General features: G+C 56.4%; 1 protein-coding gene across 1 annotated transcript in view; it reads right to left on the minus strand.

The window, feature by feature from the left end:
* The window catches only part of NIBAN2 (niban apoptosis regulator 2), a 53,043-nt gene extending 36,075 nt beyond the window's left edge, over nt 1–16,968 (minus strand). Inside the window, exon 1 of the mRNA XM_043469624.1 lies at nt 16,707–16,968. Within this exon, the coding sequence (XP_043325559.1) occupies nt 16,707–16,761 (55 nt within the window). The 5' untranslated portion in view covers nt 16,762–16,968. The remainder of the gene's footprint in view (nt 1–16,706) is intronic.
* Between the last annotated feature and the right edge of the window lie 284 nt (nt 16,969–17,252).

Raw genomic sequence — 17,252 nt, forward strand, 5'->3', positions numbered from 1 at the left:
GGAAATTCCATCTATCTTCTTATCCATCACTCTATCCCTCCCGCCTCCCTCTCTGTCACACACAGCCTGCAGGGCTGGCTCCCTGGGTCCAGGGGGAAGGGGGTGGGGGCGGGGGAGAAGAAATCAAAGGCAGGGGGAAAGGGGAAGTGCACGGAGAAACATCAATGAAGATTCAGAAAGCAAACACCCGACAAACCGACAAACCGCAAGCCACCAGACCGCGGGGGACCACGGCGCCTCTGCTCCTCACAATGCGGTTTGTTGAGCTCCCTGTCTCTCTGAGCCTCTGCTTCCCACAGTGGACTCACAGGTGGACAAGGCTAAGGGTGAGGCTAGCTGGGAAAGTGCTTTGAGCTCCCCCAGGGTGCAGCTGTGGTGTCTTGCTTTCCTGGTGTCTCGTAGTCATACCCCTCTCTCTGTTTTTCCTTTTTTGTCTTACTGAATTGACTAAGACATCCAGCTCAATGCTAACGAAAATACCTCTATAGTGTCAGCATCGAGTTTGCTCAGGCTTGTTCGGTATGTGACGAATGACACTGTAAGGGCTGAGTACCAGGTAAGGACTGCTATGGGCAAGGAGGGAGAACTTAGCTCATCTCCCACAACAAAAGGGTTGGAAAATTCCCAGGGAAAAGAAACGCTATGGGAAGTCAGCCACAGCCATGCCCCGGCCAAAATGGAGCCTGCTCTTGAGTGACCCACCACGGCAGACAGGATCCAGAAGGGCCTTTCTATCTCAGGTGCCCAGGGGTGGGACAGGTGACCCTACTAGAGTAGGGAGCTCCCTGTCCCTGGAGACATACAAGCAGGAGCTGGATGGCCAATTGGCAAGGAGGTTGCGGAGAAGATTCTATCCCAGGAGACAGGTTGGCAGTAAAAACACAGACAGACCCAGCTCTGCAACTGCCGGTGACCTTCCCAAACCTCAGTTTCTTTATCCATAAAATGGGGGTAAGAATAGCATGCACCTCATAGAGCTCTTATGAGGACTACATCAGAGAATGTGTGAGTGTCTAGCACTCTGCCTGGCCGTTGGAAGAGCCCGATGAATGCCAGCTGCCGTTCTAATAACAAGCAATCGCTAGTAAGTGCCAGTTACTGTAGCCAAAGCCTAACGGAAAAAGGGCTAAACACAGACACACATCCCACACATTTCATCAGCTGATGCCCTCTGACACTACCCTTTTCTCTAAGTCCAAGCCAAGCTGCTGCCCAAGCTGCCTCAGGACCCAGACCTCTCCCCTGTTCCACCTATCTACCATCCATCCATCCATCCTCCTATCTATCACTCTATCCCTCGCTTATACACACACACACACAGAGCTGCCTGCAGTGCTGGCTCCCTGGGTCCAGAGGGAAGTGGGGTGGGGGCCCGCAAAGGGAGACAAGCCCAGGGAAGGAGGGAGGAGGGAGAAGGAAGACGATCCACTCTGAAAATTCACTCATAAGCTTTGTTGCTGAGCCAGAAGGAAACCCAATCCCGGACTGGAATGCCAGCGACCCTCAGCACAGAGAGGCTTCATGCAGATGGAAAATGGAAAGTTTATTCAAATAATAAGACTCCTGTAGCCAGCAGAGGACACAGGCCCCGCCCCACCCAGCAGACGACACGGGCCCCGCCCCACCCTGGGGTCAGCAGCAGGTCTCCTCAGGCACCAGAGGACCCCGCTTCATATGCCTCGTTACAGATGCCAGTGTGCCCCCAGCCTGTGGAAACTGCTCTCGGCCAACAGGCCCATGTTCTGTGTCTGTGAAGATGAGTGGGGAGGGGGTCCCCATCTCTCCCTGGGCAGTAACGATAGATTCTAAGCATGAGTTCCAGGCAGGGAAGCAGGCTTTAGATCGCTGGGGCCTCAGCCCGGGCACCTGACTGCCACCGGGTGACCCTGGCCCTCCAGCTCCTTGCTTGTCCAGTGAAGGAGCTGGATTCCATCTCCCTGGACCCTCAAGGCTTTCCTCCAACTGTGACCATCCCTGACAACCACACCCCTCATCCAGGGCAGAACCCCTTGAGTCAACAGCACAACTCAGTCTGGACAATTAACTGGTGTCTGTTACTCCCACGAGGGCAGGGACCCTGTCTGTCTCATTCGTGACCGATCCCCGGCACCAAGCAGGGCAACTGAGCACAAGAAGTCTTGTCCCTGACTGTGAGATGACTCCAGAGCGCTCCACTCGGCCTCCCGGGCATCTTCAGGCACAGGAAGAGGTTGGGGTTTTCCAGAAAAGTCAGCTCAGGCCTGGGGACAGACCCTTCCCAGTCCCGGGAGGAGTGTTTGCCAGCGGCTCTCCCATCCCAACAGGATGCTTCCTACAAAGGTGAGGCTGCATCTGGAGCCAGCCAGGCCAGTTCAAGGTCACACATCAGCGGCAGACGAGGTCACCACCCCGGCACGCAAACCGAGCCGTCACCTAAGCTCGGATCCTCAGTTTCCTCTTCTGGCAGATCTGTCAAATGATACAGCACCTGCACAGGGCCTGGGAAACTGGAGCTGAGCAGGCTCCGCCCTCGAGCCTGGGCGGTGAGGGGGCTGGGGGGGGGTTGAGGGGGGTGTCTGCCGGCCTGTCACCAGGGGCAGGCATGTCACCCTGCTCCTGCGTCCCTCACGAGAACATCCCAGCCCCACAGAGGGACAGATGCCCCAGCACTTTGAAAAACGATCACCAAAAGGCAGTGCCCATGGAGGTGCTGCTACCATGGCCACAAGAACCACGGCCAAATCACCAGTTTATGGAAAATTCCGGTTCCCTCAAATGCTGGCACTCTCTCAGCTCTGGGCCTCTGCAGAGATGACCCTCTGCCTATGACTCTTCTGCCTTCATCCCTTGGGTCTCACCTAGACACCCCCTCTCCTAACAAGCCTTCCCTGGTCCTCCAAGTCTGGGTCCCTGCTGCTCCCTGGGATCCCAGAGAGGCCTTCACCCCACCCCTAACCTTGGCTAGGGTTCCATGCTGAGTCCTTCCTCCCAGAAAAGGGTCTCTGTGAGGATGAGAAGCTGCCTCCCCACCTCGAGCACCCCAAGACCCACACAAGACCTGGCACTGATAGCAATGGTGGGATCGATGGATTAATCCCACAGAAATGATTAAGGCTGTCCAACAGAGCACTGTTTGCAACAGTGGAAAATAGAAACAACTCAAGTGTCCGGCAATAGGGGTTTGGCTGAGAAAGTTAAAAGGCAGGCTATTGGGTCCATAATGGAATGTTCTGGAGCCTTTCTACGTGCTGCAGGGGGATAGCCTGGGGCAGAAAGACTCTGTGCTGGGGAATCAATCCACCACAACTGGCCTGAACCCCTCCCCCACCCCAACTCATCCATCCCGGGCCACAGGTATCTCCCAGCTGGTCAGAGTTAACATTTGCTACTGTCCTTCCCCAGAGTAGCAGAAATAAAACCCTTTTTCTAAAGTCCAGCTAAGAAGTGTTGATGAGAAGGGGCTCCTTTCCCCCATTCCTCTGCCAGGCTCTCAAGGCTGCACCAGGCGGGCTCCTGCCCCCTCTCTCTAGCCACAGTCCCCCTGCTCCCCTCCACAGACAGGCACCCGTCTGTACCCCAACTCTGGTGGCCAAAATCCAGCCTGTCCTTCGAGACCCAGCTTAACAACGCCCCACCCCCAGCACTTCCAGAACCTTCTTTGCCCCCCCCAGAACTTCCAGAACCTTCTCTACCCTCTCCCTTTTTCCAGACCCATCTTGTGCTTTGCAACCACCCCGTGGAGGCTCTCATTAGGCCAAGGTGGCTTTGATTCTGGAGTTAAGACAAAAGACTAAAATCTTCCCAAAAAATACAGCCAACAGAGCTATTCTTTTTTATTTGATATATTAACCACGCAAAAGACAAGAGAGAAGGAAGAAAAAAATTAAATAATCCATTATCCTACCAGCTCCGCCCCCCCCCACCAAATCTCTATTGACATGTTGATGAATTTCCTTTCATTTTTTTTCCTACACCTGCACAGACTTAGTATGCACTTGCAGATACCTGGCTCATCTTCACTTTCAACGGCCACATGTCACACCATTGAACATGACCTACTGATAGACATTGTTCTGAGCTTCCCGAGTGGCTCAGACAGTAAAGAATCCGCCTGCAATGCAGAAGACCAGGTTTGATCCCAACATGGGAAAATCCCCTGCAGAAGGGAATAGCAACCTACTCCAGTATTCTTGCCTGGAGAATCCCAATGGACAGAGGAGCCTGGTGGGCTACAGTCCATGGGGTTGCAAAGAGCTGGACACGACAGAGTGACGAACACTTTCACAGATTGTTTCCTTCCTTTTTTTTTTTTTTTTTTTTTTTTAACCCAGCTGTAATATAACCATCTGGTTGCATTCAGGTAAATTCGGGGTGTGGACTGGCCAGGCGGGTTTCACCAGGGGCTTTCAGCCACCTTTCTGCCATCACTCCCACTAGTGGTGGGAGATGGTGAGGACCACCCACCCTGGGCAGCCCTTTCCCACCCAGCCTATAGAAGCACCCAATACCAGCGGTCATTGTCCTAAACCCCAGATGACCACCCAAGCCCTGGGTGGGGTCAGCGACAAGACCCCAACCTGTCACAGTACCCATCCTGGAAGGGGCCATTTTTCTGACCAGGAACTGAGACACCAAGAGGGGAAGGGACTTGAGTCGCTTGAGGGACCCTGGGTGAGTCCCTGGGCCACCAGCGACAGGAGGGCAAATAACAGTTATTGCCAAGACAGCCCTCGGACAAGCACCTCCAGGGCCCACGCAGGTGAGCTCTCCAGCAGCGTGATCATCTCATCACAATGCGCCCTCCGATAATTATTTAATTAATGACTGGCTGGTCATGAATTGTATGCAGCAAGTGTATGCAGCACTTGAATGCTGCATCTCTCTAGCCGAGCCTTGAGCTCCAGGTGGGCAGGGCCCAGGCGTGCTTGGTTTGGGTGCCAAGCATACAGTGGATCCTCAAGGGGTGCAGGTGTGCTCCAGGGCCGGTCACACGGTGAGTCAGCAGGGGCACCAGGACCCAGCTGTCGCGTCCCCCACCTGTCACACCAGGGCTCAGTACTGGAGGCCCAGAGCACAGAGCGGTCAGGAGCTGGGGGAGGGTCAGCCCATCCTAGACTGAGTCCCTGGGCCCTGCCTCTCCAGGCCTCGCCCCTGGGGCTCAAGGACAAGAACAAAAGACTCAAAGCCAGTGAGTCAGACAGAGAGGAATACACGCCGGGAGGAAGGAAGCTGTGTGCACGGCCGCACGCGCTCCAGGCCTGCGGTCTCAGACACGAGGTAGAAGGCAAACCCTCCTTCCAGACGGGCCAAGGGGAAGTCAGAACCAGCCAGGGCCCTGACCCTGCCCACATCTGCCCCACCCTCTGAACCCATTCTCTGGCACCCACCAGACCCTTCTTCCAAATAACTTCAGGTCCAAATAACATCTCGTGCTTTGAGATGGAAACCTTGCAGGACATTTACTCATTCACTCGCTGCTAAGCAATTAATTTAAACTAACAAAAGTCAATAATAGCTATTGATTATTGTGCATTCACTTACGCCCAGCACTGTGTTAAATATGCATAAACATAACTGATCAATGCACATAATGCAAATTATCCTTTATATCATTAAATCATAGCTAATAAGTGAAGTAGTAGTATCATTCCCATTTTACAGCTGGTGAAACCAAGGCATCAAGAGCTACAATAACTGTTCTAGCAGCTGGTGGAGCCAGCTCTGTCCTGTAAGGCCACACTGTCCACCTCATGGTGCTCATTATCACCGGCAAGAACCCTGGACCTCAGCTACGGGAGGCGCCCAGAGGAGGCCCCAACACAGCTGTTGAGAGTGGCCCCAGGGAACAGTGCTCCTGGCTGTGGGCTTAGTCTGTGGGTCCTCCAGAGCCTCTCCAGGTCTAGAACTTGGCCCAGAGGGCCTCCAGAGACTCTCATCCATCCCTTCACTGAACCACGGGGGAAAGTGAAGCCCAAAGCGGAGGCCATGCCTGCTGAACTCCTGTCCACAGCGCTGGACTCTCAGAAGCCACAGCAGGGTACTCAGGAGGGGGTGGGGAGTGGAGGGGCTCTGCTCCCTCCTCATACGGGAAGTCTCCTGGGCCCCCACCCAGGGAGGCGGGGTGTCCAGGCCCAACCTTAGCCCTGCCCCTCTGCCTGCGGAGCAGGCCCCCAGAAGCAGTTCCTCCCAAATTCTGCCACCATCTCAACAGGAAAACAGGAAAGCTGAGCTGGGCAGCCAGCGACAGCCCGACCCAGAGTGGAAGTTTGTCTCCCAGGAGGAGCAGGCCGGCCTGAGAAAGTCACCCTGCTGCCGCCGCCCCAAGAGGGGCCTCGCCTCCAGCCACAGAGACTCAGGCCAGGGTGAGAGAAAGGGCTCGCTGTGTTCAATCACTCGGCACAAATCGCCCTGCGGCCCTTCCTCTCCTTGAGCGAGGGAACACCCCCATTTTAGAGAAGGGGTAACTGAGGCCCAGACAGGGGAAGTGTCCTGCTGAAAGCTGCACAGAGAGCCGAGACTGTGCAGAGCATGCCCTCGGCCTGAGCAGTGGTCATCCCAGGGGGTCCGGCCTCTCCTCCTTCCTCTTCCTGGCAGCTTAAAATATGGCAGCGGGGGTGGAGGGGAAGGGAGCTTGGCTTTTTTTAATCCTCCACAACACCTCGCTGTCTGCGTGTGGACAGGCCTATCTGTGAGGCCGGCACAGGGCCGCTTCTCTCACGGAGGGCTTGTTTGTTTACTCTGTGTTCAAAATTATAACCTTCGCGGCCCCACCCGGGGCCCGCCGCTCCTTCCTGACTAGTCTTTGCTGTCTGGGGCGTCCAGGAATGGGATGGGCCCCGGGTTCCCGTCCCTGGTCTACCGCCTCTGAGACTCTGGGAATGTCTCTCTCCTTCTTCCCGGCCTCAGTTTACTCAGTTATGAAAACAGAGGAGGGGATGGGCCAGATGACCACAAAGAGGCCTTCCTGGCTAGGAGGGAGGAGGGACTGGGCCAGAGAAAGGAGAGCGGCCACGGCCTGTCGGCAAGCTCCGAACTCGGGCAAGTGGGAGCTGTGGCCGGAGCAGCCCAGACCACAAGCAAACCGCAAGCACCCCTTCCATGCTAACCGCGGCTCTGCAGCCCAGCAGAACCTGGACTCCCCAAGGCCCCAGTCCTGTTTCTCTTTTCTCCCCCTTTCCACCCGCACCTCCAGGGAACACTTCTAAAAACACAAACAAAAAAGCAAAAGCTAAAATGGAAACAGAAGTGCGGCTGTCAGCCCACTCCCCTCTGGAGGTCCCATCACTCCTGAATTCCCAGGCAGGCCAAGGACACCGCTACTCCCCCAGGACTCAGCCAAAAGGGGGCTGCCATGTACCCAGCAGGTTCCACATGCCAGGAACAACTGCCTCCCAGAATTGTCGCAGGGATCACCTTCCCATTTTATGAAGGGGAACCTGCCCAAGGCCACGGGCCTTTCTGGGGCAGAAGCCAGTTGCCTCCTTGTCAAGGCTGGACACGTTGCCTCTTGCGTTGGGCTGACCAAAGTTTAAAACCAACATGCACTTTGGAAACATAAAGACCCACTGTCTTTGTAACACAAACCACACCGCCTTCAGCTTGATGGAAGCTTCTTGGATGGCATGAGGCCCATGAGATCAGGGCTCGTGTCCCTGCTTCATCCCTTCTACCCAGCACAGGCAAGTTCTCAGAGAAGGCACATCCCTCCACAGCAAGATGGCATTATGCAATAAATAATTGCTGGGCACCTGCCTTCAACACAGCCCAAGGCCCACAGGCTCCCGTGAGGTCAGAGCCAGGAAGCCACTAGAGACTGTGCTCGTGCCCCACTGCACAGACTGGCAAAGAAGGGGCCAGACAGGACTTGCCAAAGGTCACCTGGCACCAGCCCTCAGGCTCTCGCCTCCCAGCCTGCACCTGTAAACGGCTCCTGGCAGGTGGGAAGGATTAGAGGCGGGTTAAGCACAAGAGGGTGAGTAGCTTCTGGCCCAAGAGACTCCTGTTCTAGAAGATTCTCGCTTAACAAACTTGGCTGGACACAAAATAGCTCCATTCAGCGTGGAGCATGGGAAGGAGGGACAGCAGCTGTAGCCGGCATGGCCACAGATATGTGGGTGTGGAAGTGGGGTTCGCACTTTCTGAACCACAATTCATTCTTTTTTTTAAAATCTTTTAAAAATATATATATATATTTATGTATATCCATGCACTGGGTCTTAGTTACAGGACATGGGATCTTCAATCCTCATTGCAGAAGCATGTGGCCTCTTTAGTTGTGGCACATGGGATCTAGTTCCCTGACCTGGGATCAAACCTGGACCCCTCTGCGTTGCCAGTGAGAAGTCTTAGTCACTGGAACTCCAGGGAAGTCCCCAAACCACAATTCACTCTTGCTCTGCTCCTCCTGGGTGCCCAGTTACCCACTGGAGTCCCTGGCCCTGCATGTGGACCCTGCCCCCAGCGCCCTGGCCCACGCCCTGCACTTTTGATCCCTGAAAGGAGGGACTCCCTCAGCCAATATCCTGTCACAGATGATACACAACAGGAAGGACTGGTGACAAGGGGACATCATCCCATTGATGCCTCACAACAATCTAGCACGTCTAGGCTACCGTAGACCCACTTGACAGATAAGGAACTCGAGGTCCAGAGAAGGGAAGTCATCTGCCAAATGACAGGGCCACTGAGACAAGCTCTCAAATTCAGGTCCTCAGAATCCAGGCCCAGACCTCTTCCCACTCTGCCCCTGGAAGAAAAGGTTCTCATACACAGAGTTGCTGACGAAGGGAGTAAGTCTCCCATCATCAGGGGACTGATAAGCAGGGTTGCAGGACCACTGATTACCTCAATAAAACCTATGTGCTCAGTCGCTTTAGTCATGTCCCACTCACTATGGACTAAAGCCCACCAGGCTCTTCTGTCTTGCCATGGGATTCTCCAGGCAAGAATACTGGATTGGGTTGCCATGCCCTCCTCCAGGGGATCTTTCCGACCAAGGGATCAAACCTGAGTCTCCTGCAACTCCCGCACTGTAGGCAGATTCTTTACCGCTGAGCCACTGGGGAAGCCCAAAACAAATTGATGGGGTCCATCAATCCCACGGGACCAAGAACTGGCATCAGGTCTTCCCAACCTCACACATCACCATCACCAAGGCCTGGTTGCCCCATCATCCCATGTGCATACACACAAATACACACACACACACACACACACACACACACACACACACACACGTACCCTGACTGTACCCTGTCCATACTGGTTCGGACCCTTCTCACCACTGGGCTCTCCTCCTCCTCTCACCCACCCTCCTAGGCCTCCCCAGGACACTCAGGACAACGTCCCCTCTTCTTTAAGGTCAGCCCCTGTGGCTCCCTCCTCTTCACCCCATCCCTCCTCACCCACTGGACCAGTCACCCTTCACACTTTCCCACTGAAAGTCTGTCCCCACTGATGATCCCCCTCACCCTGCAGAGGGGCAGCCAGCCAGGCAGCGCCACATGGGCAGGGGCTGTGGAAGAGTCTGGGACTCAGGATGCCCCTGGGGCCCAGCACAGTGCCTGGCACACAGTAGGAGATCAGTAATTATTGAGTGAATGAATAAAAGAATGACCAAGTGTGTCTGGGGCCAGAGCCCATCGCAGAACCTGCGGGGTCTCACAGACACACAGATGGGGACCCTCTCCTTCAACTTCTAACATCCAAACCCACCCAGCCCTGCCTTTAGGAGGCATCTCAAGACCACAAGGAAAGGATTTTCAGAGGCAGAGAATGCCCGTAAATAGATACTGGTCTTGGGGTCACAGATGGAGAGAAAAGGCACAGACCAAGGCAGAGCCATTGGTCAGAGTCATAAGAGCAATCAGTCAACAGAAACCCAGATCAAGCAAATAAATCGGGACAGACGGCCCGGTGAGGGGGGGCATGTTCCCATCTGTCTTTTGCCTGTTTATTCTCTGGGCCCTGCCCAACATCGGGCACAGCGCAGGCAACGCTATTGACGGACTCTGCTGCATCAGCACAGCTTGTCTCAGTCGTCCACCCACTAGACTGCTGCAGCTGTCCAGGGCCAGAGTCTGGGGGCTCCTCAACCTGGGGCGTGCCAACTTCCTGGAGCACATGGCAGGGGCCTGGGGCCTGAGGCTGCAGGACAGAGCTGGCCCGTGTCTGTCCCGGAAGTGTCAGTCATCAGAGCTACCACGTGCTGTGTTCTCAGCGCTCACCAGCCCCGGGCTGCACCGGGCAGGGTCTGCCACTCTTGATTCTACACCCTGAGAAACCCACACTGTCAACCTCTTTTACAGAAGGGAGAGACCGAGGCTCAGAGAGGGTGGCCGACCTGCCACTGGGTGGCAAAGCTCGGGCTCAAACCCGCGCAGTCTACCTGCACAGCCTTGCCCAGGACTCCCTGCTTCTTTCTGTCTTACCATCCGCGTGTCACCAGGAAGGTCCCTCCACCCAAGCGCATCTGCACACTGAGATGGTTCCCGGGGTGGGGGTGGAACCAGGGGCCCTGGAGAGCTGGGCACTTCCTGTTCTTCCAGTTTGAAAAATCGGTGTGATCAGAAAGATTGCAGCGTTTCCGTGACTCAGGCCCCAAGATCCGACCGGGAAGCGGGGGCACGGCTCTGCTCCACCCTCGAGGGTGTGAAACCTCCATCTTTGCTTCCAACGCTGCCCGGCACCCGTCTTCAGAAAACCCTTTTTCCGCAGGCAGGGAAGTGGGTGGGGGCGGGGCAGGGGAAGGAAAAGCAGCTGAGGAATTTCTGCGACCGCAGAAGGATGCTGCGAGGAGGAGACCCGGGCTGGAGTGAGTCATGAGCTCGGTCTGCGAAGGAGGAGGAGGAGGGGGCGCCGGCAGGAGGGCAGGACTGGCCAAAGACAGACTTGAGTCTGGCTGAGTAATGACCGAAGGGGGGCCTCTGAGACATGCCGCTCTTCCCACTCAGCTCTTCCCTTCCCAGCCCCCTTCTCTCCACCGCCTGCCTCTCTCTGGGCCCTTTTTCATGCTGTCTCCCCGGCCACTGACTTACTCTGTCCCTGTGCTCCCAACCACGGCCAGTAAGATGCTGGGAAGGGAGGTGGAGGGTGCAGATTAAAGAGACAAAGGAGGGCTTGGCACAGAATAAGTGCTTGGTTAAACAGGGCTAAGCAGACAGGTTAGGAGTGGCCCCTCCTTCTACTATCTTCTCATCCTCTGGCAGGAGACAAATCAGTGGACTGCCCTCAAGAGAAGCAGCAGGACATATACAGTCGGTCACACCCAGATGCCATGGACATCAGTCCGTGTCCACACACCCCCCCCCCCCACCTCCCAGTTCACCGGCAGCCTCTTTGAGCCCACTCCCAAGGAAAGAAGCTTAGAGGCATCAGGGGGCTCCCAGGAATGGACCTCCCTTGAAATGCCCAGGCTGGTGGGAGCAGGCTGGGGGCTGGGGGAGGGGAGGGCAAGTGGATGAATCTCTCTTCAGCAGGGAAGCTGACCAGAGCGGGGAAAGAGACAAACACAGTGACTCAGTTTGCCCCTGAAAACCACCTATTTGGTCACAGGCGAGCCTGGCGATGTCCTGCCTTAGGGGAAAAAACTAAGAAAAACGTCTGCACAGATGGCCTTGGGTGGAACAAGATGGAGTTTTGGGGAATGCTTCCAGGGAGGTTCTGATGACCTGGGAGAGATGTTTATTATACATCGTTTAGTGCAAGAAGCAAGGCATGAATTGAGTCATGGTCTCGGCAGTGGGTAACAATAAGCACAGAAGGGAAACACCACTAAAGAATGAATTCTTGCAGGATGGTGGTGACTGATCCTCCTAGTTTTGTCTCTAAACCTCATTCCTCAGGCGGCAGGGAGGGAGGCCCACGGCCCAGCTTGGGTCCAGAAAGGCTCTTTGGCAGCGTGTGTGGGAAGGATGGAGGGGTGAGGTGGGAGGCAGCTTTGAGCAGGCGAGGCGGGAGCTTGGGCCCCAGCGGTGGGAAAGGAACAGAGTGGAGGCTGGGTGAAGGGGGAGGGCAGGGTCAACGCCAACAAAAGCACATTATGTAAGACGACACAAGAGCAGGGCAGAATCTCCCCAGACGCCTCACCTCCAGGGGCTGACCCAGACCTAAGCTAAGGGCAGCAGCTGAGGCCAGCCAGGAGGGGGTGGGGGAGTGGGGGGTGGCGTACTGCTTCCGGCCAGCCTAGTGGCCTCCCTGAAAAACCCGGAGCAGCATCGAGGACGCCACACACCTAGACAGGCGCAGCCAAACACGGACACCTCCACCCCTAAACTCCTGGGATGCACAACCACAGCTCCAGGGAGGAAAGGCAGGCTTTTAAAATCAGTTCAGAAAACAAACAAAAAAAGATATTCATTACTTTGTTCAATAAATTAAAAAGATACCCCTTTTCTCATATCTGATGGTCCAAAAGGGTGATAATCCTTGGGACTGAAGCACCATGTGCTGTCAGGAGGGAGCCGTTTCAGAGGCTCTGCGTCAATCCATCAAAACGTGACCCAGGCGTTTTCATTTTGAGGCCGCTCTGATAGGGGAACCTGGCTCAGGATGCGTGCAAGGCAGTTTGGGCAGCACCATGGTTACTAGCTAAACACTGCAAACAACCCCACGTTGGTTGACAGGGGTCTGGGTAAGTAAACCGCGCCGTGCACAAAAGGAAACCCACCATCAGAAGGAGGAGGCAGGCTCGTGTTCTGACGTGGAAAGATGCTCACAATATACTGAGGCAGGGAGAAAAGTCAAACCACAGAAACATACCATGGGACCTCTTTTTGTAAACAGAGCTAAATGTGTATGTACACAGCCATGGGCATTTGGGGACCCAGACACACCAATCTGGAGGGATTTCTTCTGGGGAGAGGGACTGAAGGTGGAGGACCTCTCATTTTTTTCATTTTTCCACTCCCAAACTGTCTGTGTGTGTGCCTTACTTTTGCAATCACGCAACATGAGCAGTGGTTGCCTAGAACTGGGAAGGATTGGGAGAGGGTGAGGGGTGACGACTCATGGGTAGAGTTTCTTTCATGGGTGACCTAAGTTTCTGAATTGATCGTGGGGATGCTTGCCCGACTCTGTAAACATACAGAAAACCATTGACTGGTCCACTTTCAGTGGGCGAGCTGGCTGGCAGGTGAATTGCGTTTCAGTAAAGTTGCTATTTAATAACAAAATTAGCAACGGGAAAGGTGAGGCCAGAAGAAGGGAAGCAGGCAGGCAATGGCAAACTTCTGCAGGAACGCTCTCAGGTGATAAACCTCAGGGAACTGTGTGTACGTAGGCAGTGGGGGAAAGGAGTTCCTTGACCACCACAATTTCATCCTGGTCAACAGAATTTCCAGATGAACAATCGAGTCCTTTAAGGCTGTCCTTGAGGCAGAAGCCCCCCTCCCATCCCCCACTATTCCATGCCAGGCAGGGCCAGGTCTCCTGCCATGAATGCAGTACCCAACCCCCTACTTGTATACCTTGAGCAACAGTGAGCTCATTCCTTCACCTGCCCCATCTTGGTTTATGTGGCTCAGACCACATGCAAAGAACCCCTCTTACAGCGCTGATAGGAGCCACCAGCACACCTACACTTGTCCTGGCCTCTGCACCAGGCAGAAGCCATGAGCTGGCCTAACTCCCCATCTCTTCACGTCCTAGTTCCTTCCCTGTCACATGGGTCCCCCATCACTCACTGCCGTCCGGACCCCCTCCAGAGAACCCGTGTCCATCTCACACATATGCCAATGCAGAAGGCAATCACAGGTTCCCAAAACTCAGGTGGATTCTTACATCCAGGAAACCAGCATCAACCTTGACCCCAGACCCTGGACAGACCCTGGACAAGCCCTTAACCACAGCTATAACTGCTCCCTTTAAACTCAAACACTGGACCCCTTTCAGGAACAGAGAATAAAGAACCATCTCAATAACAAAGGCAGATGTTTGCTAAGCACTTACTGTGTCCCAAGCACAGGGCTAAGTTTCAGACTTGCATGATGTCATTATTCCCATTTTACAGATAAGGAAATTGAGATTCAGACACAGAGACCCTGAGCTGGCTCAAGTCTGAGGTGTGTGGGGAACATGGCAGGTGGTTCAGAGGAGAAGGGGTCAGCAGAGGATGAGATGGCTGGACGGCATCACCGACTCAATGGACATGAGTTTGAGCAAACTCCGGGAGACAGTGAAGGACAGGGAAGCCTGCAGTCCATGGGGTGGCAAAGAGTCAAACACGACTTAGCGACTGAACAACAAGGCCCTCAGAGCCGGAAGCGACTTTGGCCCTCAGGGTGCACACTGGTTCGGTCACAGCAGGAAACTGAGACCCCGAGAGAGTAAGTGAGTGGCTGCCCGAGGTTGCACAGGCCTCCTGGCTCCCTGGCCAGGGTTCTTCCTCCATGCAAACTCCCCTACGAACGAAGGAGAGGCTCATCCTGCCACCAGCCACACGGGGCCGCCGGTGTGAGAACAAGCCCCTGCTTGCCAGGAGCTTTGAAATCCTAGGATGAAAGGTGCCGTGACAGCAAAAAAAAAAAAAAAAAAGACGGCACCATGGGCAGGAGCGCGCCTGACCCCTGCCAGGACTTGCAGGCTGGCACTCACCTGCTCGGGGTGGGCACAGAGCCCTGGGAGCCACCGGCCAAGCTACAGAACCTGAACAGGAATGGAGCCTCGGAAATCAGAGCACAGCTGACTTCTCTACAGGGCAGCCCTGGGCCGGAGAGGGAGGGCTTTGGAATTTTAATTGTCCTGCAGGAAAGTGCCCCAATGCCCTGGCTGCTCCGTGGGAGGGGCGAGGAGGATGCGACAATCTCCCCAGAGATTTCCCAGGCAGCCCCCTCCGGTGGGAGGGGGGCTGGAGGCTTGCTGGCTGCCTCTCCTCCCACCTGGTACTGCTGGAGCCCCCTCAGGTGAGCCTGGACCAGGAATTTGAGGCATCTGAAGAGGGCTATTAATAGCACTGAAGTTTTGAGAAGAAAGAGGCCAACAGGCTCTGAGTGGGCCCAGCCCTCTTCCACCCAGCCTGGTATCCACAAAGCAAACCCAAGCCTGCCCATGAGAGGACACTTCACCTTTTGTGGCCTCCGTCTCCTCCCTTCAAGGTGGCAGTTCTCAGCCCAGGAGGCAGGAAGAGGGGGAGAGCCAGAGCTGGGGGGGGGGGGAGGGGGCGGAGGGAAACGCCCCCCCCTCAAGAAGGCACAGCACACCCCACCCAGGCGGGGGTGAGGGGGCCCCAAGAGGAGGTCGTGAATGGATGGACTGTTACAGAGCCCTAGGAGGCTGCCACCAACAGGGAGGGGACAGGAAGACTCCGCCCCAGCCTTCCTCCTCCCAGAGTCCAGGCCTGTCCTGCAAACAAGTGTTCCAGGACTTAACCCCCTGCTGGTCTGATGCTGGAGAGGGGCTGACTCACTTCTCCATCACCCCCACTGTTGGGCCAGCCCCAGGCCTGGCACAAAAGGGGATCTCCGGCCATGCGCCCAGGACCCCAGTCACAGGACAAATCTTTGTGTCCAGCCAGGGTGGGGACACAGCATTGGGAGACCCCTGGTTCCTGTTCTCCAGGGGTCTGCGTGGGCAGAACACAGCTGCTGAAACTCTACAGGATGGCAGGACAGACACATCATGATAAGTGTAGGCAGACACAATGTGATAGGTCTACTGGACAGAGAAAGGCAAGTTCAGCTAAGAGCAACAGGCTCCCTTCTCATAGACTGCCCCTCACCATCGTACATGGACCAGCATCCCACACACTGGGGTCTCCCCCATGCCAGAGCTGTGTTAAGTAAGCCATGTGAATTAGCTCACTTAAATCGATTAATAAGCAAGAAAGTATTCACCCCATTTCGAAGAGGAGGAAACTAAGGGGCCAGGACGTTAGGAGACTTGTCCAAGAGATCCCAGATGGGTAACAGACGCTGGGATTCCCCCCTGGCAGCCTCCCCCAGAACTGAGTTTCCCAGGCAGCTTGAGGGTTTTACCCTGTCTCTCCATTCCTGGGGTTTGGGGAAGGAGGAGCCCAGGACCCTAGAGCACTCCCTGTGCTTTCCCAGGAAAGGAAGAGGGCAGCTGCCCCTCTGAGAAGCGGCCACAGTGCAGGGCTGGGAGCAGGCGCAGTTGAAGGAGGGGGCTGAGGAGACTGGGCTCCGGCCTTAACCAGACACCTTAACAAGCTGCCCTCGGAAGCACCCAGCTGTGCCGGCCAGGGACAGGGGTTCTGACCCACCCCTCCTGTGCACCCCATCTCTCCTAGGCCCACTCCCCAGGCTCAGGCTCAGACCCTGATGGGCCAGTCCCTTGGAAGCCTCGGCCACGTGTACTGGGTCTGGGGCCAGAGCAAGCAGGGGCCTGGGACAGTCAGGGAAGGTCAGGACACGCTGGCCGAGTGGGCCCGGTCAGCTTCCGGGCAGAGATACCCAAGGTGAAACAGGGAGGCTGCGACCCTCTTCCACAGCTCAGACTGCGGGAGTGTGTCCGGGAATCCAGAGACCCAGCGGCTCCCAGGGGTGGGTGGAAGTTCGAGTCCCCTCGGGAGGGGGAAGGGCGGGCTCAGAAGGAGCCAGGAAGGGGCACCCAGACGTAGGAGAAACAAGCCTGGACAACAGGTCTTGGCCCTGGGCCACTCCCGCCCTGCCTGGGGCCTGTCTCTCCCCAGACCCCAGCAGGCAGGCCGGGATGGGGGCGTGGCCGGGGCTCCCCGCCGGACCCCCGAGCGCGCTGCGCGGCGTCGGACTCACCTGCGATGTGCTGACGCCGGGCGTCATCCAGGTGCGTGGACAGCACGTCCCCCATGGTAAGGAAGAGCCGCGCGGCCCTATCCGGCCGCCGCCTGCCGCTGCCTGCGCTGCTCAGACAGGCGCCGCTGGCGCCATGGAGCCGGCCCGCCCTGCTCCCGCCGCCCCTGGCTGCGGCCTCTGCCCGGCTAGCGCTCCGGCTCCAGTAGCGTCGGTCCACTAGCTGGCCGCCTCCGCCTCCGCCTCGCGCCCCAGCCCGCGGCCCCGCCTAGCTCGGCCCCGCCCCGCCAGCCCACGCCCCGCCCCGCCAGCCCACGCCCCCGGACTCGAGCCACGCCCCCTCCTCGGTGGCTGGCGAGCGGGCGGGGCAGGGGGCCCGGGGATGCGAGGATCGCCTGCAAGACAGAAACAAAGAGGAGGTCGGAGAAAGCGAGGCCGAGGGGGGAGACGCGGAGCGGGGCGCACCGGACCGTGACCGAAACCAAGAAAGAGATGGCGCTGGTGGGAGGGCGTCTGAAAGGACGGGGGTGCCTGCGGGGTTCCAGCCTG

This window comes from Cervus canadensis, chromosome 5 (genome assembly GCF_019320065.1).
Source record: "Cervus canadensis isolate Bull #8, Minnesota chromosome 5, ASM1932006v1, whole genome shotgun sequence".
In the NCBI taxonomy this organism is placed as follows: domain Eukaryota; kingdom Metazoa; phylum Chordata; class Mammalia; order Artiodactyla; family Cervidae; genus Cervus; species Cervus canadensis.